Source organism: Littorina saxatilis, linkage group LG16 (genome assembly GCF_037325665.1).
Source record: "Littorina saxatilis isolate snail1 linkage group LG16, US_GU_Lsax_2.0, whole genome shotgun sequence".
NCBI lineage: Eukaryota > Metazoa > Mollusca > Gastropoda > Littorinimorpha > Littorinidae > Littorina > Littorina saxatilis.
Window position 1 is genome coordinate 54,245,909 of NC_090260.1, and position 27,740 is coordinate 54,273,648.

The following is a 27,740-nucleotide window of genomic DNA, read 5'->3' on the forward strand; positions in this document are numbered from 1 at the left end:
TTTGTAATGCCTCTCTCCACCTCCCCATATGCTCCCCTCCCCCATTTCTGTCTCTGTTTTTTACATTTAGTCAAGTTTTGACTAAATGTTTTAACGTAGAGGGGGAATCGAGACGAGGGTATGTGCGTGCGTGCGTGCGTGCGTGCGTGCGTGTGTCTCTCTGTGTGTGTGTAGAGCGATTCAGACTAAACTACTGGACCGATCTTTATGAAATTTGACATGAGAGTTCCTGGGTAGGAAATCCCCAGACTTTTTTTCCATTTTTTTGATAAATGTCTTTGATGACGTCATATCCGGCTTTTCGTGAAAGTTGAGGCGGCACTGTCACGCTCTCATTTTTCAACCAAATTGGTTGAAATTTTGGTCAAGTAATCTTTGACAAAGCCCGGACTTCGGTATTGCATTTCAGCTTGGTGGCTTAAAAATTAATTAATGACTTTGGTCATTAAAAATCTGAAAATTGTAAAAACAAATAAAAAATTATAAAACGATCCACATTTACGTTCATCTTATTCTCCATCACTTTCTGATTCCAAAAACATATAAATATGTTATATTTGGATTAAAAAAAAGCTCTGAAAATTAAATATATAAAAATTATTATCAAAATTAAGTTGTCCAAATCAATGTAAAAACACTTTCACCTTATTCCTTGTCGGTTCCTGATTCCAAAAACATATAGATATGATATGTTTGGATTAAAAACACGCTCAGAAAGTTAAAACAAAGAGAGGTACAGAAAAGCGTGCTATCCTTCTTAGCGCAACTACTACCCCGCTCTTCTTGTCAATTTCACTGACTTTGCCATGAGCGGTGGACTGACGATGCTACGGTCTTGCTGAAAAATGGCATTGCGTTCAGTTTCATTCTGTGAGTTCGACAGCTACTTGACTAAATGTTGTATTTTCGCCTTACGCGACTTGTTTACATTTAGTCAAGTTTTGACTAAATGTTTTAACGTAGAGGGGGTAATCGAGACGAGGGTCGTGGTGTGTGTGTGTCTGTGTGACTGTGTGTGTGTCTGTGTCTGTATGTGCGTGTGTGTGTGTAGAGCGATTCAGACCAAACTACTGGACCGATCTTTATGAAATTTGACATGAGAGTTCCTGGGTAGGAAATCCCTGGACATTTTGTTCATTTTTTTGATAAATGTCTTTGATGACGTCATATCCGGCTTTTCGTGAAAGTTGAGGCGGCACTGTCACGCCCTCAGTTTTGGTTGAAATTTTGGTCAAGTAACGTTCGACAAAGCCCAGACTTCGGTATTGCATTTCAGCTTGGTGGCTAAAAAATTAATTAATGACTTTGGTCATTAAAAATCTGAAAATTGTAAACAAAATAATTTTTTTATAAAACGATCCAAATTTACGTTCATCTTATTCTACATCATGTTCTGATTCCAAAAACATATAAATATGTTATATTTGGATTAAATACAAGCTCTGAAAATTAAATATATAAAATTTATTATCAAAATTAAATTTTCAAAATCAATTTAAAAACACTTTCATCTTATTCCTTGTCGGTTCCTGATTCAAAAAACATATAGATATGATATGTTTGGATTAAAAACACGCTCAGAAAGTTAAAACGAAGAGAGGTACAGAAAAGCGTGCTATCCTTCTCAGCGCAACTACTACCCCGCTCTTCTTGTCAATTTCACTGCCTTTGCCGTGAGCGGTGGACTGACGATGCTACGAGTATACGGTCTTGCTGCGTTGCATTGCGTTCAGTTTCATTCTGTGAGTTCGACAGCTACTTGACTAAATATTGTATTTTCGCCTTACGCGACTTGTTTTTCTTCTCGTGTCCCTTTGCTTGTTTGTAAGTTAGTTTGTTGATTTTCTGTTTGTTTTAATTACTGTTGATGAATTGTACGCTCTTAATATATGTTTTACGCGCAAAGTAAACATTTATTGCCGGCGTAAAATTGAAAATATTGATTACGCCTTCCTAGGCAAACCTGAGGTGGTGATCCAAATCATTGATTCGTTTTGGAAGGACTTCATTTACAAATAAAGAAATAAATAAGCCGTTTTAGTGATTTTTCCCCGGCGACATCCACCTTTCGAAGCCCAAGAGACATTCGCAGTGATGTAATTTGGAAACATCTGAAATAACTAACTGTAAAATGCTCCGTTACCGTTGCTGATTATTTCTTTTCATACAAACAGGATTTCACCTTCTGGCGATAATCTCTTTTGCGTTTGATTCTAGATTCTTTAAATTAATGTTTTCAGTGCTATTTAGTTGTAATCCATTACCCAAGCAGATGAAACCCATGTGAATAACTGAACACTTAGACACTGATGTTCAGATGGTACGTGTGTGGTTACATAATTACAATAACCAAAATTGCAACCCGAACTGTCCAGTGAAGTGCTTTTCCAAGTTGCATGTGAGTGTGTGATTGTGTCTGTTCGGAGCGCTTCTGAGAAATTGTAAAAGTTTATGCGTAAGCATTTGCGATTTTCCGGTCTTGTACTTTTTCGTCAGTTTTCAGCAAACTCAGTTATATCATGTCACATTAATGTGTGTTTCTCTTTTCTTTTATTTTTTCGTGTGTGTGTGTGTGTGTGTGTGTGTGTGTGTGTGTGTGTGTGTGTGTGTGTGTGTGTGTGTGTGTGTGTGTAGTTAGTTGTGGTTTTTTTCAAAGATTTGTTTTTAGCCAAGTTGATAGAGCGCTTGGGCGACTTACTTAAAAAACAAAAACAAAACTTCCCTTTTTTTTTCCAACTAAGATCCTTTATACTCGTTTTAGGAATGGGTATGCTAAGTACATTTTTCTTGGCGAATTGTTGTGTTAGCTAAGCAACATTACGTGAATCGTTAAAACATGTGGGTTTTGTTTTTTAAAGTATTCCCCGCTTAACGAATTAAGATTTCTATGCAAAACAACGTGTGTTAACCCCATGTACAAAAACAGTACATGTAGTACATGCTTGAAAGTGCAGAGTGCTGTTGCGTCCAAAGAATTGAGTATTTCAGTAATTATGTCGACTGGTGATAAACACACATACAAACACGCGCACGCATTAACAAATCATAGAGAAACAAGCAAACAATTCGCAGAACAAACGTATATTAATGTGTGTGCATGCGTGAACGCGTGCATTCGTTTGCTTGACTAACTGACAATGTCAATCACGCTTTTAGAAGAGAACCGCTGATTTCAACGTGGTATGGCTTTTACGCGGTCTTATGAGCCTTCTGTAAGACGGGCAGCGTTCGGCCTGTAACAAAACAGACCATCCAATAAACACCAGCAAAGATTTCATTGACGCGGCGGTCAAGTGTTTTGAGTGGAGTGGGCGGGAGCTTTGGGTTTATCACATGACCATTTGGGCCAATGGATGAATGTATTTAGTATGTGCGCTACTTTACTGGCGGACCACGAAGCTCGAAGAAGGTGTCAACTTGATTTCTTCATGCAATAAATCGTTGGCAGAAAAAAATGTTGCCCTTGGTGGAACGGGAGCCGCTCAGAAGAGGCGTGATAGAACTTGTGCGCGGTTCATGCATACACAACAATCATTTTTCTTTCAAGGTTTTATTTAACACTATGTGTTCGTAAAAACCGTTGCTCAACAACAAAAATAAATTAATTAATATTTTTCATCCTATACATGCCGCTACAGAAGCACACAGGGAGAGGTAGACGCGGCGAGTCGTGTCGTCTGTGAGGTAACGATCGTGTCAAATCATAGTATCTGTTAACGACGCGCCGAACCAAGGTCAGGGGGTGGAGACAGGGGTAAAGAAGAAAAAATATGTGTATTCAGATTCATTCTTCTTTCAGTTGATCAGCTTACTTGACTTCTATTTCCCGAAAGTTTTTTTTGTTTTGTGCGCAAAATTATCGATTGTTGTCGTTGTGGTATAGTTGGTTGTCGATATTTTTTCTTCTCAACATCACTGGCTTGATTTGTTTAATGATATATGTAGCAGGCAGCACACGTCTGTTTCAGAAATCGTTTGAACGTCTGAATTCTGTTATGATACAACAATATAGATGATATACAACTTTTACATGAGAGAAGAAAGTCAAACATTATCTACCTAGAACATGTTGTCTTGTTAAGTTAGCATGCGTATTTTGTGTTCTATGCTATTCCTACTCATGCAGATGTCGAGTGCATTTGAGGTAGAAAAATAACAACAACCGGCAGTTTTGTCGCGACATTTCTCGCAATAATGTTTTGGTAAAGTTTACTTCCTCGTCCGGATTTTCATATGTAATTTTCCATGATGTTCGACCTGCAGCCGACTGCGAATTACTCTTAAATGTTTTGAAAGTTGCAACGCAAGTAAGCGTTTCTATCTTTCCATGAACTTTTGTTGTTGTAGTATATCATTATGACATATCTGGGCCCCGGCCGAGATTCGAACCCGCGACCCTAGGATCACAAGTCCACAACCTGAGCTACCCGGGCTCCCTTGAAGCCAATCGGTGTGTTTGAATCTTTAGTCCGATCGTGCAATCAAACCTGTCAAATGAAAGCTTGTCCACCACTTTGTCTATAACGACCACACGAAATATATATATATATATCCCATGACCTCCCTTCTTTGTCTCTGTTACTTCAGTATGGGTATATATGTTGTATTTTTATAGCTCAATAAATACATCATGGACTCAAAAAAATATATGATAGTGCAGATTCCGATTTGGGCGAAGAACTACTTTGCTCCCGACCTTTGACCTCGCGCCGAACAATGTGACACATTTGTATGAAGTTCCAAAATCGTATTGCACGGCTCAGAAAACCATATCAGTTGCACGCAAAAATGAATCTCAGAACTGATCTGATGTATGAGATGCAATAAGCAAACGTTTCTTTCATTATGAAAGCAATGCAGGTGGGGAAAAACGAACATTCAACTTACAAGATAACCAGATGCTAGCGAACCAAAACAAAAACACGAGTACCCTCCCCTTGCTTCGTTAGCAGACGACTTTTGAGAATCTGTCAGACCGTCCTTACCTGGCACGGTTGGGCTTCGCTATCATCAGCTGTTTCACGTGTTTTGCGAGCAAGTCTACTCTTTTGCCTGGCTCTGCAGTAAGTCCACATTGGCGATGAAGGTATCTAAGAACTTAACATGTGTGTATTTTTCCGTAATCCAGTCATATTCTTTCAAAATGCAATCAAGCGGCGGTGACAGACTTGGGTCCTGTTTTCTTCGCACCCATACCAGTTTAGGTTCATGCAAACACACTCGCAAAACAGTTTATCATGTAGATACATTTCAAATAGGGAGCAAATGGTTAAATCTACATATGTGTTCCCTAAAATTTGCTTCTCTGTCAATAAGACTAATTGTATAATAATGCGTTCGAAAAAAACAACGTGGAATCGATTCTGAATCGAGTCGAGTAAGCCAAATGGGGGCCAAACCGGTTTCCCCGTTCCGCCGACCTGAAACGCAAAAGAATTGTGCGCTTCAACTAAATGGATTTCTATACGACTTCATTACTTTCTTGCAACTTATGAACCTTTACTTAAAGCTTTTAAACGGTCTGAAAGTAGTGTTACCGCGTACTTATAGATGCACTCATTCGTTTTATTTTTTCAGCGACGGTCACTTAGTTTAAGGTTGCAAAAAGGCCAAGTCTCGCTGAAAACACTGTTTCACACTCCACAGATCGCAACAGTGCCGCTAGTAGTCTACTTTTTGTGTTTGATGGTAGAATGGGATATACAGATTACAACACTCGTGGTTTTTTATATGGCTTGTATTTCAGTCAAGACCCAGCGGGAATATCAATCGAGAGCCACTCGCCAGAGGCTCGTGTCTCCCGATGATATTCATCCGCTGGGTCTTGACTGAAATACAAGCCATATAAAAAACCACTCGTGTTGTAACCTATACATATTTTTTAACATATTGTAAAGTTTTGACTAAATGTTTTAACTTAGATGGGGAATCGTGACTAGGGTTGTGGTGTAGGGCCTACGTAGTACGTGTCTGTGGGTCTGTGGGTCTGTGTGTATGTATGTGTAGAGCCATTCAGAGAAAACTACTGGACTACTGGAGGATACGTTTCTTTGATGACGTAATATCTGGCATTTTGTACAAGTTTTGGTGGCACTGTCACACCCTCATTTTTGGATTCATTTGATTAAAATTCTGTAAAAGTAACTTTCCACAAAATCCGGACAACAGGATTGCATTTCAGGATTAAAGCTTGCAAATTATTTTTTGAGTTTGGCCATTAAAAGTCAGAAAATTGTATTTAAAAATAAAATGTGATGAATCGATCCAAAAAGATGTAATCTTATTCTTGATCATTTTCTGATTCCATAAACAAATCTATGTGTATCGATTGAACACTGGATTTCCCTTCTTTGAGCTATGTGACGTCAGAGGCCGACAAAACGTCTGTTTAGGCGGCCAGCCGAGACTACAAAATAGTGCATGTTTGTGTGCGTTCAATCATAAAAACTACAAGAAATTCTACCCAGATACATAAATTTTATTTGTATTTTTTTACCAAAATATGACAATTTACACATATCTCGACAGTCGTTCACCTCGACCGCTAGCGCGGTCTCGGAGGAACACTGACTGTTTCGATCTGTGTAAAATGTCCTATTTTGGTCAAAAATACATACAACGTTTAATGTCCTGTTTGGATTAAAACAAGCTCGAAAAAAAATTAAATATACAATAGAAAAAGCACAATTTCATAAGAAGCGCTTTACACTACTGCGCTATACTGGCTTTCTGTGGCGTGAACGCGATAGCGGTCGCCGTCAGGTATGAAATTGACACAGGTATTGAGTTTTGTCTTCGTATTGTCTTTCATAATGTGAGTTCGAAGGGTTGACTGAATGAATTAATTTCGTCTACGCGACATGTTTTAAGATATTGCTTACTTGTCAACTGCGATCACATGTCTAAACGGACTGCGGCTGCCAGTTTCGGCCCAAACTAACGTTCACAACCTGTCTTTCACAACCTTTAAAATCATGTTTGTTTTAAATTTATTTTTTTAATTACATTGTACTATCTCTACATCACCAATACATAAAATCCATACACTACCATCTCGCTATACCGACTGCTAAACGTATCAGACGGACGGGACGGCTCTCAGTTAGCCGAATGCAATCACGTTGTCTTCTGCGCTTGAGTGCACCCCATACACACCTCTTGACATACTCTTGAAAGCGATAAGACACCACCCGAGTAGCCAACGGCGGCTTTCTTTAATTGCGATAACAACTCGGGTAGACAGTTTCAAACTGTCGTTAAAGACAGGTCCAACTACACTTACTTTTAAGATGTTACATTATGGAGGTCAAAATGGCCAATTTTCAGTAGTTTTTTTTGGAACAATCTATCCTGTTATTGTATTAAAAAAGAAGCTTTAATTTTTCGGCACTATATTTGATTATGGTGGACTCAGTGGAACTCATTCTGATAAGCATCGCTCCACGGCTATTGCCAGTTGTCTCTCTGACCGGACGCTACAGTCCTACGCGAATCTATATAAAAAAAACAAGTCGCGTAAGGCGAAAATACAATATTTAGTCAAGTAGCTGCCCTTTTTCAGCAAGACCGTATACTCGTAGCATCGTCAGTCCACCGCTCATGGCAAAGGCAGTGAAATTGACAAGAAGAGCGGGGTAGTAGTTGCGCTAAGAAGGATAGCACGCTTTTCTGTACCTCTCTTTGTTTTAACTTTCTGAGCGTGTTTTTAATCCAAACATATCATATCTATATGTTTTTGGAATCAGGAACCGACAAGGAATAAGATGAAAGTGTTTTTAAATTGATTTGGACAATTTAATTTTGATAATAATTTTTATATATTTAATTTTCAGAGCTTGTTTTTAATCCGAATATAACATATTTATATGTTTTTGGAATCAGCAAATGATGGAGAATAAGATAAACGTAAATTGGGATCGTTTTATAAATTTTTAATTTTTTTTACAATTTTCCGATTTTTAATGACCAAAGTCATTAATTAATTTTTAAGCCACCAAGCTGAAATGCAATACCGAACCCCGGGCTTCGTCGAAGATTACTTGACCAAAATTTCAACCAATTTGGTTGAAAAATGAGGGCGTGACAGTGCCGCCTCAACTTTCACGAAAAGCCGGATATGACGTCATCAAAGACATTTATCAAACAAATGAAAAAAACGTTCGAGGATTTCATACCCAGGAACTCTCATGTCAAATTTCATAAAGATCGGTCCAGTAGTTTAGTCTGAATCGCTCTACACACACACACACACACACACACACACAGACACACACACACGCACATACACCACGACCCTCGTTTCGATTCCCCCTCGATGTTAAAATATTTAGTCAAAACTTGACTAAATATAAAAAAGAATACAGAGTTATCTCCCATATGTTTTTCGCGAGCACTGATCTAAATTTGAGATCAGTGTTCGCGAGACGAAAATGATTGCAGATTGGCCGACTTCGACAGTGATCTCCGTTCTGTTCTTCACAGTTATGATAAAGACATCGTTCTAAGGTCAAAACAAGTCGAAATTTTGGGACTGCTGCCGGAAGGAGACCGTAATATATGGTTTCATCTCTGTCAACTGGTTACAGAAAAAATCGTCTGCTCCAGTGAGCGCCGAAACCAAACGGTTGATTATCACGTGACACTTTTGTCATATTTAGAATTGTTTGCACAGTAAATACAGCCGCGAAAAATAGCTCGCTTGAAACTGTCTTACATTTCAATTCCTTCGTAATTTTAAAATGACAAAACACCATGAAAAATCATTATCGACGATCGCGAATCTGCTTATATCAATAATACATTACAAAAAGCTCTAAATATGCACACACACACACAAAAATCGGTTTCCTTGCCAGACAAGGAATCTCAAGGCATCCTGTCAGGGAGAGAATGACCTGAACTCCTTTTGACCTGAGTTCAAGATGAGTGGAACTGTCCTAACATTCTCAGAGAATTATTTTCAAAGTTTATGTTTGTTTTAAACATTACTATGTGAAAACAGAATTAAGGTAGGTGATCAGCGATGCTGTCAAAACTACTCACATTACGTCATATATGGCTGGTTTTTAGTGTTGATATTTTTGTTTCGAGCGACAGATTGACTGATTTGTTTCATATCGCTTAACCGGTATTTATTGTGGGTTTTTTTAAACATTTTTTATTAGGTGTTTTTTGTGTTTGTTGTTGTTGTTGTTGTTGTAAGCACGCTGCTGGATTACACACACACACACATACACACACGGCTGAGTCTGCAGGTGACCCGTCTGCAGTTTTACTAGATATTGCTCGTCGTCGGCGTGTGCTCTTTCAGTAGATATTTTTGTCTTTCTTTGCATCCACATTGTGACACAGTGAAGCCGTCCACGCTGGGTGGTGGGGGTGGTTTGGACTCGATAGATAAAATATTACGATTTTTAGCATAAAGAAAACAAATCCGAATTTTTGAGCGATGGGACAATAAAATAATGAAAAGAATTAAATAAATCTAATTGATCCCTTGACTTTGGGGTAGCGCAACTCTGTTGCTACTAGCTTTCTTCTGGGAGAATGCGACCCGAATTTCCCAGCGACGGGAAAATACATTAATGACAAAAACATCTTATAGATCCCTTGACTTCGGGGTATCGCGACTTTGTTGCTGCTAGCTTTTCTCTGCGAGGAAGCGCCCGAATTTCCCAGCGATGGGACAATAAAGTAATGAGAGAAAAAAAATCTAATATATCCCTTGACTTTGGGGTAGTGCGACTCGGTTGCTGATAGCTTTTCACTGGGAGGAAGCGACCCGAATTTCCCAGCGAATAGACAATAAAGTAATGAAAAACAACAATCTAATATATCCCTTGACTTTGAGGTAGCGTGTCTCTGTTGCTGCTAGCTTTCCACAGGGAGGAAACGCCCCGAATTTCCCAGTGATTGGACAATGAAGTAAAGAAGAAAAAACATCTGATAGATCCCCTGATTTGGAGGAAGCGCGACTTTGTTCCTGCTAGCCTTCCATTGGGGGGAATTGACCCGAATATCCCAGCGATGGGACAAAAAAGTAATGAAATAAGAATCAAAACATTTAATAGATCCCTTGACTTAATTTGGAGATGACAAGAAAATATCGGGCGTATTTACGTGATTTGTAAATCGCGGGGCGATTGTTTTACATTTTTACGAATCACGGGTTAACACGCTCGCATATTACGTCTTCTATGCTATTCCTTCTGATTCTTTCTTTATTTGGTGTTTAACGTCGTTTTCAACCACGAAGGTTATATCGCGACGGGATTCCTTCTGATGCAGGTGTCGATCGCATTTACGATCAAAAACAGGAGTTTTTGCGTCAATTACTAAGGGCATTATGCCAAAAAGCGCTGTATGTCAGCAAGGACTTGTTAGTTTGCTTTGAAACTTTCCGAATATTTTGCCTACATACTACATGTAAGCTACTACGGGTAGTACATAGACAAATTGAACGAAATGACATAGGAATTAATGCCTTAATTTGGGTGCGTAATTTGTCGCAATAATTTGTTGCCGAAGGATTTTAATAGATATGCGCGGAGCGGAATGTATATGGCCTTTCTGATTCCTTATTGAAAACATTTAATAGATCCCTTGACTTTGGAGATGACAAGAAAATATCCGGCGCATTTACGTGATTTGTAAATCGCGGGGCGATTGTTTTACATTTTTACAAATCACGGATTCACACGCTCGCATATTTTGTGTTCTATGCTATTCCTTCTGATGCAGGTGTCGATCGTATGTGCGGTCAAAAACGGGAGTTTTTTGCGTTAATTACGAGGGGCATTATGCGAAAAAGCGCTGTATGTCAGCAAGGACTTGTTAGTTTGCTTTGAAACTTTCCGACTATTTTGACTACATACTACATGTACTACGGGTAGTAGCATAGACAAATTGAACAAAATGACATGGGAATTAATGCCTTAATTCGGGTGCGTAATTTGTCGCAATACTTTGTTGGTGAAGTTTGTTTAATTCAACTGGTAAAAGTAGCACAAATGGTAAACATTATTTAGTGTGTGTTATTCATGTGTTATTTTTGTAAAAGAGTAATTCATTCAGTGTTCACAACAGGTGTTTTAAAAATGTGTTTAAAAGTGGAATGTTTACAGTATATACAACAACTTATTCGGAACGATAACCTCGATAAGATCAAACGAATTATGTATTGTTTGCTTGTCATGTGGGTAATCCTTACACGTAACAAACAACAAACAAACCACAAGGTAGTCCACATCGTATGGCCCAGAGAGGTAATAAAAGCTCGGAAAAAATCAGACACTCAGCGAGCTACTTCTGTTCTCCGACAGGGCCTATTTCTCCCACATGAAAGTTAGCTGCAACAGAGTCGCGCTACCCCAAAGTCAAGGAATATATTAGATTTTTCTCTCTCATTACTTTATTGTCCCATCCCAAGGTAGTCCACATCTTATGGCCCAGAGAGGTAATAAAATCTCGGGAAAAAAATCAGACAGTCAGCGAGCTACTTCTGTTCCCTGACATATGGCCCATCATGGCCTATTGCCTATTTTCGCGGATAGGTGTGATATTGTGAGAGACGGACTGAATGACACTTGACTTAAAGTGTGAAGCGACTAGAACACCAAAAGCGTTTCTGCTTCAAGACAGGCCTTCGCACTTAGGCTGTGTCTGTGACGAGCTGGAAACATAAGTTAAATCAAAGCGTGAAATGTGTTCGATGTATTTTTGATTTCTTCAACATTAATTTTGTTTAAATTGCAGTTTCGGTATAAGCGTGGTCCCTCTTATATACTGATAATGGTAATAGTAATCATAAACAAGTCGCGTAAGGCGAAAATACAATATTTAGTCAAGTAGCTGTCGAACTCACAGAATGAAACTAAACGCAATGCCATTTTTCAGCAAGACCGTATACTCGTAGCATCGTCAGTCCACCGCTCATGGCAAAGGCAGTGAAATTGACAAGAAGAGCGGGGTAGTAGTTGCGCTAAGAAGGATAGCACGCTTTTCTGTACCTCTCTTTGTTTTAACTTTCTGAGCGTGTTTTTAATCCAAACATATCATATCTATATGTTTTTGGAATCAGGAACCGACAAGGAATAAGATGAAAGTATTTTTAAATTGATTTGGACAATTTAATTTTGATAATAATTTTTATATATTTATTTTTCAGAGCTTGTTTTTAATCCGAATATAACATATTTATATGTTTTTGGAATCAGCAAATGATGGAGAATAAGATGAACGTTAATTTGGATCGTTTTATAAATTTTTATTTTTTTTTTACAATTTTCCGATTTTTAATGAGCAAAGTCATTAATTCATTTTTAAGCCACCAAGCTGAAATGCAATACCGAAGTCCGGGTTTTGTCGAAGATTACTTGACCAAAATGTCAACCAATTTGGTTGAAAAATGAGGGCGTGACAGTGCCGCCTCAACTTTCACAAAAAGCCGGATATGACGTCATCAAAGACATTTATCAAAAACATGAAAAAAACGTTCGGGGATTTCATACCCAGGAACTCTCATGTCAAATTTCATAAAGATCGGTCCAGTAGTTTAGTCTGAATCGCTCTACACACACACACACATGCACACACGCACATACACCACGACCCTCGTTTCGATTCCCCCTCGATGTTAAAATATTTAGTCAAAACTTGACTAAATATAAAAAGATAAAACAATAATAAAGTTTTTTTATGTATTGCAAATCCTGACATGGTTCTGGGCGTTTCACAAAATTAATGTGTTAACAAAATTACAAAGCAATGTACATAATGAACATTTTAAAACAAAACCATTTTCTCCCTGTAAAAATCAACTAGTACTGTGGCATCAGCATTAACAGGGAAAACAAATCTGAAAATTATTAAAAGCACAATCACCTACAAGATGCACATTATAATACATTATTTATCCAGAATCTATCATAATATTGATTGTTATTATGTGTTTGCGGCTGCCAGTTTCGGTCAAACTAACGTTCACAACCTGTCTTTCACAACCTTTAAACTCATGTTTGTTTTGAATTTTTTTTTTTTAATGACATTGTACTATCTCTACATCACCAATAAATAAAATTCATACACTACCATCTCGTTATACCGACTGCTAAACGTACCAGGCGGGCGGGACGGCTCTGAGTTAGCCGAATGCAATCACGTTGTCTTCTGCGCTTGAGCGCACCCCATACACACCTCTTGACATACTCTTGAAAGCGATAAGACACCACCCGAGTAGCCAACGGCGGCTTTCTTTAATTGCGATAACAACTCGTTTCAAACTGTCGTTAAAGACAGGTCCAACTACACTTACTTGTAAGATGTTACATTATGGAGGTCAAAATGGCCAATTTTCTGTAGTTTTCGGGGGAGAAATCTATCCTGTTACTGTATTAAAAAAGAAGCTTAAATTTGTCAGCACATTATTTTATTTTAGTACCAGTTCAGTGCCTCATATGGCTTTTTGACCAATCAGGACGGATTCTAGGTGACCCTCTAAATGTTATAACGTTCAAGCAGGGACCCTTTTTGTTTATCAAGCAAAACATTGACAAGACAAAGTACAAATTTAAATCAACAATACCAACGTGATTTATTCTAAAGAATGACACTTCAAATGCTGCGAGATAATACTCTCTTTATCTAAAAAAAAAAAGTACAGAAAAGCTAGTTTTGTCGGTGGGTGCTTCACGGAATAGCAAAGCACCGCCCATCCTCTGAGTGTGCAATGCCGACCCGCTCACTTGGAATCTAAATGATCAAAGTTCGAAAAAATCTAGTGAAATTGCGTCACTCGCTTTACGTCAAATGTATCTTTACAGCATTTCCCATCGTCTGGAGTCGGTTCTAAATATCTCTCTCTCTCTCTCTCTCTCTCTCTCTCTCTCTCTCTCTCTCTCTCTCTCTCTCTCTCTCTCTCTCTCTCTCTCTCTCTCTTTTTTCTTCTCTCCTCTCTCTCTCTCACCCCTCTCTCTCTCTCCCTCTCTTCCTCTCTCTCCCCCTCTCTCTTTTTCTCTCTCTCCCCTCTCTCTCACTATTCTCTTTCTTTCTCTCTTTCTATCATCATCATCATCATCATCATCATCATCATCATCATCATCATCATCATCATCATCATTTTTCTTTTCTTTTCTTGCTCCTCTTACAGTATCACGGTAAATGTTCCCAAATAGATCCTAGTTACCTCAGAGGACGTTAATCCCCAAAGTCAGCCAGTCAGTCAGTCATTAAAGGCAAAAGCGAGGTAACGCACAACTGGGTCCGACCAGTAAAGCCGTCGCTGCCTGTGTGACAACCACCATAAAAATCTACCACAGCGGGAAACTTTCAAGTTAAGTATTTTCAACCATCATGTGCCCGCATTCAGCTTTACAATCAAAGGATGTCTGTTGAGATAATCGAATGGATCAAAACTTTGAAACCTGCGCGCATATTCTAAGCCGACTAACACATAATTGTTAAGGACATCATAAAATGGTTCTCGGTGAAAACTTGACCGAGGGCCATTTTACGACGTCCTTGACTCGAGTGTGTGACGTATACTCTTATGCTCTGCTTCTTGGGCAAGGTAAAGAACACCGAAAATATTTCAATGCCGTTCTCGAGCTACGCTGACTTTTACAAAGGGTACAGCTGACACGGCTTACGTAATCTGGTTTCCTGGTCATTTGTGTGAAAAATCTGTCCGACAAAGAAGAAGAAGAAGAAGTGCGCGCAGAGAGAGAGAGAGAGAGAGAGAGAGAGAGAGAGAGAGAGAGAGAGAGAGAGAGAGAGAGAGAGAGACAGACAGACAGACAGACAGACAGACAGACAGACAGACAGACAGACAGACAGACAGACAGACAGACAGACAGACAGACTTTCCGCACTCGTTAAAATGTCAGTCGATACTGGAATGAATGTTGAAACATTGTAAACCTAAAAAAAAATAATAATAATAATATTAAAATTAAACATTCATACGAGTTACTATCTGTGACAAGAACGCATCAGAAGTATAGCAACTAAATATTAATCCGCTTACCCATTGCTCCTCTTCGCACCTCGGCCTGTGAGTCGTCCTTTTCCTGAGTACTTGCACACAAGTTTTGCGTATGCATACTTCAGTTCGTCTGGAAAGGGCTGTTTTGAATTCTTGTTCGCAAGTTGAACAGCACGACTGTATTTGACCACGTACACCAAATCGTTCTTTCTGGAAAAGTCTGCCAGCCGTTCAGTAAGATCATTCCAACTTCTGAATGTTTTCCCCAACTGTCATTTGTGCCATTTCTCAGCGATTGATCAACGGTGTGGTTATTATGGATGTAGTAAGTGTCGAATTGTGAGAATGCACAGTTCTGTCCGCCAAGTGGTTTTAAACACTGCGCGTATTTGCACCAAGTAATAACGTGTCACATCAAAATAGTTCTTTACCTGTCAGATAGTTTAGCGCCAAAAACATGAACCAATGATAGCCCATGGATTAGTAAGTCATATGATGTTGGGGCGGGGCCAATGAACTAATGTCAACACAGTAAGTATCAACCAATGTTTGGCTCCGCCCCCACATCACGTGGACTGGGTGGCCGAGTGGTAACGCACTTGCGCTCGGAAGCGAGAGGTTGCGAGTTCGACCCTGGGTCAGGGCGTTAGCAATTTTCTCCCCCCTTTCCTAACCTAGGTGGTGGGTTCAAGTGCTAGTCTTTCGGATGAGACGAAAAACCGAGGTCCCTTCGTGTACACTACATTGGGGTGTGCACGTTAAAGATCCCACGATTGACAAAAGGGTCTTTCCTGGCAAAATTGTATAGGCATAGATAAAACAATGTCCACCAAAATACCCGTGTGACTTGGAATAATAGGCCGTGAAAAGTAGGATATGCGCCGAAATGGCTGCGATCTGCTGGTCGATGTGAATGCATGATGTATTGTGTAAAAAATTCCATCTCACACGGCATAAATAGATTCCTGCGCCTTGAGTCTGAGTCTGGAGATACGCGCGCGATAGAAGACTTCATATATATAATCACGTGACCCATAAACCCATCGCCTGTAATTAGATCATACTATTACCGCTTCAGTTCTGAGACATCCTGCTTGCTGGCGCGCGCGCAGAGAAAAAAATTCCCTCTTTATCTTCGCTTCTGATGCTCATCCTATTGTTGTTGGCACTCGGGTTTGTTTGTTTGTTTGCTTAACGCCCAGCCGACCACGAAGGGCCATATCAGGGCGGTGCTGCTTTTGACATATAACGTGCGCCACACACAAGACAGAAGTCGCAGCACAGGCTTCATGTCTCACCCAGTCACATTATTCTGACACCTGACCAACCAGTCCTAGCACTAACCCCATAATGCCAGACTCCAGGCGGAGCAGCCACTAGATTGCCAATTTTAAAGTCTTAGGTATGACCCGGCCGGGGTTCGAACCCACGACCTCCCGATCACGGGGCGGACGCCTTACCACGAGGATTGGAACTCGGGTAACAGGGAGCGAAGGGCAGTGCCCCACCTAGTGATCGAGTGCCACAACCCAGACTTTTCCCTTAATATATACATAGGTTTTAAACTCCTGCTTCCGGATTATACAAAACACATTAAAACATGTATTAAACAATGGCGACTGGACGTGAGAGGGAACAATAAAGAGACCAAAAAGCAATGTACTCACGTTAAAATGACGAACACGGAACGAATAACAGCGACGTTTCGACCTAAGGGTCTTCTTAAGGCACAAAAACACAAAAATACACACACAAAAAAGAAGAAGAAAGACGATAGAACAAATGAAGAGAAGAATAACTGACAAAACAACTGCACTGCACAAACCAACAAATGACAAAGACACAACACTTCGAATTAACCTAAAATAAATCTCATAACAAAATAATTGTAATCATTTTTTTTTTTACAGGAATGTATATGTTTCTGTGTTTGTTTTTGTTTTAATACAAAAAAAACCGTGATCAAATAATCAGAACTCTTTCAAAATACTCTGAATAAAATATATTAAATGCAATAACTTTTGGTTTTTTTTAATTCAAATAAATGTTTTAGTTTGACTGCATTTGAATAGAAACTGAATTCTGATGAAAGCAGTTACTGTAAAGTCATTTGAAGTCACATGATAAAAATCACATGGTTTAGTTGAGCAGACCACAAAGTGCAGAGCTAAAATATGTGTATGAATCTGTGTGAAAATCCAGTCCGTTTGTCCACAGGGATGCTAGGAAGCAGTCAAATGGGGTCGCTCAATCTGCTCAAATCCAGTCAAATGGGGTCGCACGGGCCGACAAATGGGGACGTCCCCGTTTGTCGGAAGCGTCCCCATTTGACTGCTCTCCAGTGACAATCGTCCCCATTTGTCGGTAAAACCACCTACACACACACACACTCGCACACGCACACACACACACACAGACACACAGACACACACACACACTTACAAAACACACAAACACACACACACACTTACAAACACACACATACACACACACACACACACACACACATGCAAACACGCACACACACACACACGCACACACACACACAAACATACACACACCAACACACACACACCCACACACACACACACACACACACACACACTTACAAACACACACACACACACACACACACACACACATACACACACAAACACACACACACACACACTTACAAACACACACACGCACACTTACAAACACACACTGACACGCACACTTACAAACACACACACACACACACACACACACACACACACACACACACACACACACACACACCAGCCCAAGTGACGGTAACGACCGTGTCAAAGGGACACACACACACACACACCAGCCCAAGTGACGGTAATGGCCGTGTCAAAGGGACACACACACACACACACACCAGCCCAAGTGACGGTAACGGCCGTGTCAAAGGGACACACACACACACACCAGCCCAAGTGACGGTAACGGCCGTGTCAAAGGGACCCAGCCTGTTCTCCACGTGACACGTGTACTCCCCCGCGTCACCGCCGTCAGGGGAGGTAATCTCCAGGACGCTGACGTTGCCATTGGTTGTCACCCCTGACGTAATCTGCACGCTCGTCACGCCACCTGACGTCACACACAAAGTCGTCAGAGAATAGCAACGTCTATCGACTGACCGACACAGTGACTGAAAGCTAAAGTCACACAACAACGTTTTGAACGATTGTTTTGTACAAAAGTCTGTGGTTGAAACCCCAGACGATGATTTGTACAACAGTCTGTGGTTGAAACCCCAGACGATGATTTGTACAACAGTCTGTGGTTGAAACCCCAGACGATGATTTGCCGCATGCTGCATAATTTTCTCGATTGTGAACTTACTGAGAATAATCTCACAGTCGATGAGGTTGAAGATGTTATTAAAGGTTAAAGATGTTATTAAAAGCCTTGATAAAGGTAAAGCCGCTGGTCCGGATCTTATCCACAATAGACTTTGATAGCCGCTGTTGACGTTTTAGCATATCCCCTGACACGGTTGTTTAACAGAAGCCTTAGAGAAAGTATATTTCCATGTTTGTGGAAGACGGCCCATGTAACTCCTATTTACAAAGCCGGATGTAATAACTACCGACCAATTTCACTATTAAGTTGTGCTGGGAAGGTAATGGAGCGCTGTGTACACAGACATGTCTACAGGATTTTACAACAGAACAATATCAACACCTGCCCAGTCAGGATTTATCTCTGGTGATTTTACCATTTGTCCGCTGGTATCTACGTACGTATTTATGACGAGTTTTGTGCAAGTTATGACATGGGAATCACGACTCAAGCTGTGTTTTGCGACGTGTCAAAGGCATTTGAGCAAGTCTGGCACAGAGGGCTATTGTGTAAATTGGAATCAGTAGGTATTAGGGGACGATTATTAAAATGATTTTATGATAAGTATTCAGGTAGGTGTTTCACAAGGTTCTGTGCTTGGCCCTTTGTTATTTCTGATGTATATTAACGACATAGCGAATGATATTGAATCTGTTATAAAGTTGTTTGCAGACGACTCGAGCATGTCTATGTCCTTAAAGAAGATCCAATAAGACGAGCGCAAGTTTTGAACGCAGATTTAAATGAAATTAGTACCTGGGCAAAACGGTGGAAAGTTACATTTAACGAAACAAAAACTGAACTGCTTGACATAAAACGGTGGAAAGTTACATTTAACGAAACAAACACTGGACTGCTTGACATAAAACGGTGGAAAGTTACATTTAACGAAACAAAAACTGAACTTCTTGACATAAAACGGTGGAAAGTTACATTTAACGAAACAAAAACTGAACTGCTTGACATAAAACGGTGGAAAGTTACATTTAACGAAACAAAAACTGAACTGCTTGACATAAAACGGTGGAAAGTTACATTTAACGAAACAAAAACTGAACTGCTTGACATAAAACGGTGGAAAGTTACATTTAAGGAAACAAAAACTGGACTGCTTGACATAAAACGCGATAACATTCCAACCGAACCACTCATTTTTAATAATATCGTTCTGGAAAACGTGAATCAGCACAAACATCTCGGCGTCATTTTGCAGAACAATTGTGATTGCCAAGTAAAAAGCATTGTTACCAAGGTAACCTTATTAATCAACTGTATATCACATTACAAATACAGATTAAATCGCAAAAGCATGGAAATTATGTATACATATTTCGTTCTACCACATTTTGACTATGAGACCATCTTAGATACTGGGTAACACCCGCAAATTGTTGAGGTGCCTCTGTAATTTTGCAATTTACTTCAATCACGCTTTCTGGTGTCTAAAATAGGCAGTGTGGGATCACTGTATATACATTCTAGTATTTAAAAATGACATTTGATTATGTGCAAAGTAAATCATTATTTTATGATAGACGTAGAAACTTTGGAAATAGGTGTCAAAATGGCGCTGAAAAGCGGGACACAGAGACCCCACGCATCTTTGTTGAAAGCTGAGGCAAAAATCATAGAGCTCTAAAACCGTAAAAGAGCACTTGAAGTTGTAAAGTAAGTTCATTTTGAAGTAGGCATTAAAGAAAATGTTTTTTGACTTAGGGGATTCAAGAGAAGCGAAGGGGAAAAAAAGTACATTCGTTCGTCACATTCGTGTCCAGAGGGGGCCCTCTCACAATCATGAAGACACGTCACCTCACCTGTGTAAACTCATGCTATGTGGGAGTTGAAATCATGTGCAAAATGTCATACTTTCGATTTGTAATCTGCAGTAATGCGCAGATTAATAAATCATTGCACAGGACGCTTTTATCTGGCGGAACTTTCGCTTCGGTTCCGTATGTCACGAACGTGATCGCGGCCTATTTTTGACACTACCACGAGACGGGTTTCGAAAGCCTGTTCCAGTACGCACACATAGCATGCGAGAACGAGGTCAGCTATAAAAATAGCTCAGATCTGACCCGTATGGACTAGAAATTCGGATTGTAAACTGGGTCGTTTCCGGTTTCGTTCCTGTGACGAAACGTGATCTGCACCGTTCTACTCTGTTTTATTTGCGTTTTGCGAAACTGCTGGACTTGCTGGAACCAAAATATGATCAGTAATTAATAATTCAATGTTGTATAAATAAGTTTCAATCAGTATTTGAAGCCGATGGCGCATATTGCTTGAAATAAGCGACGATTTTGAACATGACTGCCCTTCGGCACTGCAGCTTTCTGTGTTTCCAGTGTGACGAACGATGCACAATCGGATGCGTGTACGATTCATTGCTTGCTACCCTCAATACATTTCATTGAATATTACATGGGTGAAACTAGCCCGTCAATCTGAAAATAAGTTTGACGGAAATTCCGTCAATCTGCAATTTAAAAAAAAAAAAAAAAAAAAAAAAAATTATTATTAATTTTTTTTTTAAAACCAAAACTACTTGCGGAACGCGTTTTCGAACTGCTCTTTATTATATAAACCATTTCATCAGTTTTTCTGCAATTTTTTTTTTAACTTGTGTCCCACTTCTGTTACCCAGTATCTGAGATGGTCTCCTATGCAAACATCCTATGGGATAACTGCACTGAATATCATTCTGTCTAATGCACTGGAAATATTACATTTGGAAGCTATTCGGACTATAATTGATGGTGTTCGTGGCACCAGAGAAACATTGTAAGGAAAGCGGATATTGTAACCTAAGAGAAAGACGGAGCAGACATAAATTGATTTCATAATTATTATAAAATTGTACATGGCAACTGCCCTCAATATTTACTACATTTTTTGCCACCTGTAACTTCAGAGGTTAACCCCTATCATGGAAGAAGACCGCTAGAAAGAAGAGTCCCCGCGTGCAGAACGGAATTATACCGTCAATCCTTCTTACCATATCTACCACTGTCCTTTGGAACAACTTGCCTGACAACATCAACACAACTAATTCAATTAGTGAATTTAAACATTATTTAGTTTCTTCAGATTATAATGTACCTGCCTATTGTTATTGTGGGAAAAGAAAAGATGAGATTCACCATTGCAGAATGCGCTTGGACATGAGTAATTTGAATTCTGACCTACCCTGACCCTGACCCTGACCTATGCAAACGCCACTTACAGGAAAAACCCGCAGTGCACGTGCGGCTATCTGAACGAAACCGCTGTCCTTTGCTTCATTGCCCTCTGTACAGAGATGCTCGCCTGTCCACAATACACTACCTGTACAGAGATGCTCGCCTGTCCACAATAAATACACTACCTGTACAGAGATGCTCGTCTGTCCACAATAAATACACTACCTGTACAGAGATGCTCGTCTGTCCACAATAAATACACTACCTGTACAGAGATGCTCGCCTGTCCACAATAAATACACTACCTGTACAGAGATGCTCGCCTGTCCACAATAAATACACTACCTGTACAGAGATGCTCGCCTGTCCACAATAAATACACTACCTGTACAGAGATGCTCGTCTGTCTACAATAAATACACTACCTGTACAGAGATGCTCGCCTGTCCACAATAAATACACTACCTGTACAGAGATGCTCGTCTGTCCACAATAAATACACTACCTGTACAGAGATGCTCGCCTGTCCACAATAAATACACTACCTGTACAGAGATGCTCGTCTGTCCACAATAAATACACTACCTGTACAGAGATGCTCGCCTGTCCACAATAAATACACTACCTGTACAGAGATGCTCGCCTGTCCACAATAAATACACTACCTGTACAGAGATGCTCGCCTGTCCACAATAAATACACTACCTGTACAGAGATGCTCGCCTGTACAGAGATGCTCGTCTGTCCACAATAAATACACAACCTGTACAGAGATGCTCGCCTGTCCACAATAAATACACAACCTGTACAGAGATGCTCGTCTGTCCACAATAAATACACAACCTGTACAGAGATGCTCGCCTGTCCACAATAAATACACAACCTGTACAGAGATGCTCGCCTGTCCACAATAAATACACTACCTGTATAGAGATGCTCGTCTGTCCACAATAAATACGCAACCTGTACAGAGATGCTCGCCTGTCCACAATAAATACACTACCTGTACAGAGATGCTCGTCTGTCCACAATAAATACACTACCTGTACAGAGATGCTCGTCTGTCCACAATAAATACACTACCTGTACAGAGATGCTCGCCTGTCCACAATAAATACACTACCTGTACAGAGATGCTCGCCTGTCCACAATAAATACACTACCTGTACAGAGATGCTCGTCTGTCCACAATAAATACACTACCTGTACAGAGATGCTCGCCTGTCCACAATAAATACACTACCTGTACAGAGATGCTCGTCTGTCCACAATAAATACACTACCTGTACAGAGATGCTCGCCTGTCCACAATAAATACACTACCAGTACAGAGATGCTCGCCTGTCCACAATAAATACACTACCTGTACAGAGATGCTCGCCTGTCCACAATAAATACACTACCAGTACAGAGATGCTCGCCTGTCCACAATAAATACACTACCTGTACAGAGATGCTCGTCTGTACACAATAAATACACTACCTGTACAGAGATGCTCGTCTGTCCACAATAAATACACTACCTGTACAGAGATGCTCGTCTGTCCACAATAAATACACTACATGTATAGAGATGCTCGAAGGGTCCACAATAAATACACTACCTGTACAGAGATGCTCGCCTGTCCACAATAAATACACTACCTGTACAGAGATGCTCGTCTGTCCACAATAAATACACTACCTGTACAGAGATGCTCGCCTGTCCACAATAAATACACTACCAGTACAGAGATGCTCGCCTGTCCACAATAAATACACTACCTGTACAGAGATGCTCGCCTGTCCACAATAAATACACTACCTGTACAGAGATGCTCGCCTGTCCACAATAAATACGCAACCTGTACAGAGATGCTCGCCTGTCCACATAGTACACTACCTGTACAGAGATGCTCGTCTGTCCACAATAAATACACTACCTGTATAGAGATGCTCGCCTGTCCACAATAAATACACTACATGTATAGAGATGCTCGCCTGTACAGAGATGCTCGTCTGTCCACAATAAATACACTACCTGTACAGAGATGCTCGTCTGTCCACAATAAATACACTACCTGTACAGAGATGCTCGTCTGTCCACAATAAATACACTACCTGTACAGAGATGCTCGCCTGTCCACAATAAATACACTACCTGTACAGAGATGCTCGTCTGTACACAATAAATACACTACCTGTACAGAGATGCTCGTCTGTCCACAATACACTACCTGTACAGAGATGCTCGCCTGTCCACAATAAATACACTACCTGTACAGAGATGCTCGTCTGTCCACAATAAATACACTACCTGTACAGAGATGCTCGTTTGTCCACAATAAATACACTACCTGTACAGAGATGCTCGCCTGTCCACAATACATACACTACCTGTACAGAGATGCTCGTCTGTCCACAATAAATACACTACCTGTACAGAGATGCTCGTCTGTCCACATAATACACTACCTGTATAGAGATGATCGTCTGTCCACAATAAATACACTACCTGTATAGAGATGCTCGCCTGTCCACATAATACACTACCTGTATAGAGATGCTCGCCTGTACAGAGATGCTCGTCTGTCCACAATAAATACACTACCTGTACAGAGATGCTCGTCTGTCCACAATAAATACACTACCTGTACAGAGATGCTCGTCTGTACACAATAAATACACTACCTGTACAGAGATGCTCGCCTGTCCACAATAAATACACTACCTGTACAGAGATGCTCGTCTGTACACAATAAATACACCACCTGTACAGAGATGCTCGCCTGTCTACAATAAATACACTACCTGTACAGAGATGCTCGCCTGTCCACAATAAATACACTACCTGTACAGAGATGCTCGTCTGTACACAATAAATACACTACCTGTACAGAGATGCTCGTCTGTCCACAATAAATACACTACCTGTACAGAGATGCTCGTCTGTCCACAATAAATACACTACCTGTATAGAGATGCTCGCCTGTCCACAATAAATACACTACCTGTACAGAGATGCTCGCCTGACCACAATAAATACACTACCTGTACAGAGATGCTCGTCTGTCCACAATAAATACACAACCTGTACAGAGATGCTCGCCTGTCCACAATAAATACACTACCTGTACAGAGATGCTCGCCTGTCCACAATAAATACACTACCTGTACAGAGATGCTCGCCTGTCCACAATAAATACACTACCTGTACAGAGATGCTCGTCTGTCCACAATAAATACGCAACCTGTACAGAGATGCTCGTCTGTCCACAATAAATACACTACCTGTACAGAGATGCTCGCCTGTCCACAATAAATACACTACCTGTAAATAACAGACATGTTGATATTTTGTTAAATGCAGCGAAAGCCTTCCTCTTCGCACCAACAAGTTTATTTTTGAAACTGTACAATCGTTCATTTGTGAATCTGGTCGCTTTTATTGACTCGCAATACTCATGTAAGTATTTATGTTAGCCTGACAACCACGGCGATCAACTGACACAGTGACTGAAAGCTGAAGAGTGGTGATCAACTGACTGATAAGTGACTGAAAGCTGAAGAGTGGTGATCAACTGACACAGTGACTGAAAGCTGAAGAGTGGTGATCAACTGATTCAGTGACTGAAAGCTGAAGAGTGGTGATCAACTGACACAGTGACTGAAAGCTGAAGAGTGGTGATCAACTGACACAGTGACTGAAAGCTGAAGAGTGACGATCAACTGACTGACACAGTGACTGAAAGCTGAAGAGTGGTGATCAACTGACTGACACAGTGACTGAAAGCTGAAGAGTGGTGATCAACTGACACAGTGACTGAAAGCTGAAGAGTGGTGATCAACTGACTGACACAGGGACTGAAAGCTGAAGAGTGGTGATCAACTGACTGATAAGTGACTGAAAATTGAAGAGTGGCGATCAACTGACTGACACAGTGACTGAAAGCTGAAGAGTGGCGATCAACTGACTGACACAGTGACTGAAAGCTGAAGAGTGGCGATCAACTGACACAGTGACTGAAAGCTGAAGAGTGGCGATCAACTGACACAGTGACTGAAAGCTGAAGAGTGGCGATCAACTGACTGACACAGTGACTGACAGCTGAAGAGTGGCGATCAACTGACACAGTGACTGAAAGCTGAAGAGTGGCGATCAACTGACACAGTGACTGAAAGCGGAAGAGTGGTGATCAACTGACTGACACAGTGACTGAAAGCTGAAGAGTGGTGATCAACTGACCCAGTGACTGAACGCTGAATAGTGGCGATCAACTGACTGACACAGTGACTGAAAGCTGAAGAGTGGTGATCAACTGACACAGTGACTGAACGCCGAAGAGTGGCGATCAACTGACACAGTGACTGAAAGCTGAAGAGTGGCGATCAACTGACACAGTGACTGAACGCCGAAGAGTGGCGATCAACTGACACAGTGACTGAAAGCTGAAGAGTGGTGATCAACTGACACAGTGACTGAAAGCTGAAGAGTGGCGATCAACTGACACAGTGACTGAAAGCTGAAGAGTGGTGATCAACTGACACAGTGACTGAACGCCGAAGAGTGGCGATCAACTGACACAGTGACTGAAAGCTGAAGAGTGGCGATCAACTGACACAGTGACTGAACGCCGAAGAGTGGCGATCAACTGACACAGTGACTGAAAGCTGAAGAGTGGTGATCAACTGACACAGTGACTGAAAGCTGAAGAGTGGCGATCAACTGACACAGTGACTGAAAGCTGAAGAGTGGTGATCAACTGACACAGTGACTGAAAGCTGAAGAGTGGCGATCAACTGACACAGTGACTGAAAGCTGAAGAGTGGCGATCAACTGACTGACACAGTGACTGACAGCTGAAGAGTGACGATCAACTGACACAGTGACTGAAAGCTGAAGAGTGGTGATCAACTGACTGACACAGTGACTGAAAGCTGAAGAGTGACGAGCAACTGACACAGTGACTGAAAGCTGAAGAGTGGTGATCAACTGACACAGTGACTGAAAACTGAAGAATGGTGATCAACTGACACAGTGACTGAAAGCTGAAGAGTGGCGATCAACTGACTGACACAGTGACTGAACGCCGAAGAGTGGCGATCAACTGACACAGTGACTGAAAGCTGAAGAGTGGCGATCAACTGACACAGTGACTGAAAGCTGAAGAGTGGTGATCAACTGACACAGTGACTGAAAGCTGAAGAATGGTGATCAACTGACTGACCCAGTGACTGAAAGCTGAAGAATGGTGATCAACTGACTGACACAGTGACTGAAAACTGAAGAGTGGCGATCAACTGACACAGTGACTGAAAGATGAAGAGTGGCGATCAACTGACACAGTGACTGAAAGCTGAAGAGTGGCGAGCAACTGACTGACACAGGGACTGAAAGCTGAAGATTAACGATCAACTTACCCCATTTATGCCCATCGTCCCATAGTGTATATATATATTTATATATATATGGGACGCAACACACTCGGAGGCACTCTGTCTCAGCAATGCAACGGTACCAGCCTCTGGTCTGCAAAACACTATACCAGCCCAGACACATTTAAACATAAACACGTAACTAATAGCAGATTCTTTGAACAGTGACTGCTCAGCCACTTGGATTTGAGTGTTGCAGACATCATCGTCTAAACATAGAACACCGCAGTGAAGAGATATTTCATTAATCTCAAAGTTATGAGGCTATATCTTGTGAGCCCATTGACAAATGTTTCTAAATCTTGGAACACATGTAGTGGCACCATCCCTTGCTAAGCATACAAAGTTGTGAGGCTATATCGTGTGAACACATGTAGTGGCACCATCCCTTGCTAAGCATACAAAGTTGTGAGGCTATATCGTGTGAACACATGTAGTGGCACCATCCCTTGCTAAGCATACAAAGTTGTGAGGCTATATCGTGTGAACACATGTAGTGGCACCATCCCTTGCTAAGCATACAAAGTTGTGAGGCTATATCGTGTGAACACATGTAGTGGCACAATCCCTTGCTAAGCATACAAAGTTGTGAGGCTATATCGTGTGAACACATGTAGTGGCACAATCCCTTGCTAAGCATACAAAGTTGTGAGGCTATATCGTGTGAACACATGTAGTGGCACAATCCCTTGCTAAGCATACAAAGTTGTGAGGCTATATCGTGTGAACACATGTAGTGGCACAATCCCTTGCTAAGCATACAAAGTTATGAGGCTATATCGTGTGAACACATGTAGTGGTTAGGGTTA

At 40.8% G+C, this 27,740-nt stretch overlaps 1 protein-coding gene across 2 annotated transcripts in view; it reads right to left on the reverse strand.

Moving 5' to 3' along the window:
• LOC138951248 (mucin-5AC-like) overlaps positions 1–27,740 on the reverse strand; it is a 149,997-nt gene that overhangs the window by 62,664 nt on the left and 59,593 nt on the right. For both annotated transcript variants that reach the window (XM_070322897.1, XM_070322896.1), the window contains exon 10: positions 17,918–18,079. In XM_070322897.1, coding sequence (XP_070178998.1) covers positions 17,918–18,079 — 162 coding nt within the window. The remainder of the gene's footprint in view (positions 1–17,917; positions 18,080–27,740) is intronic.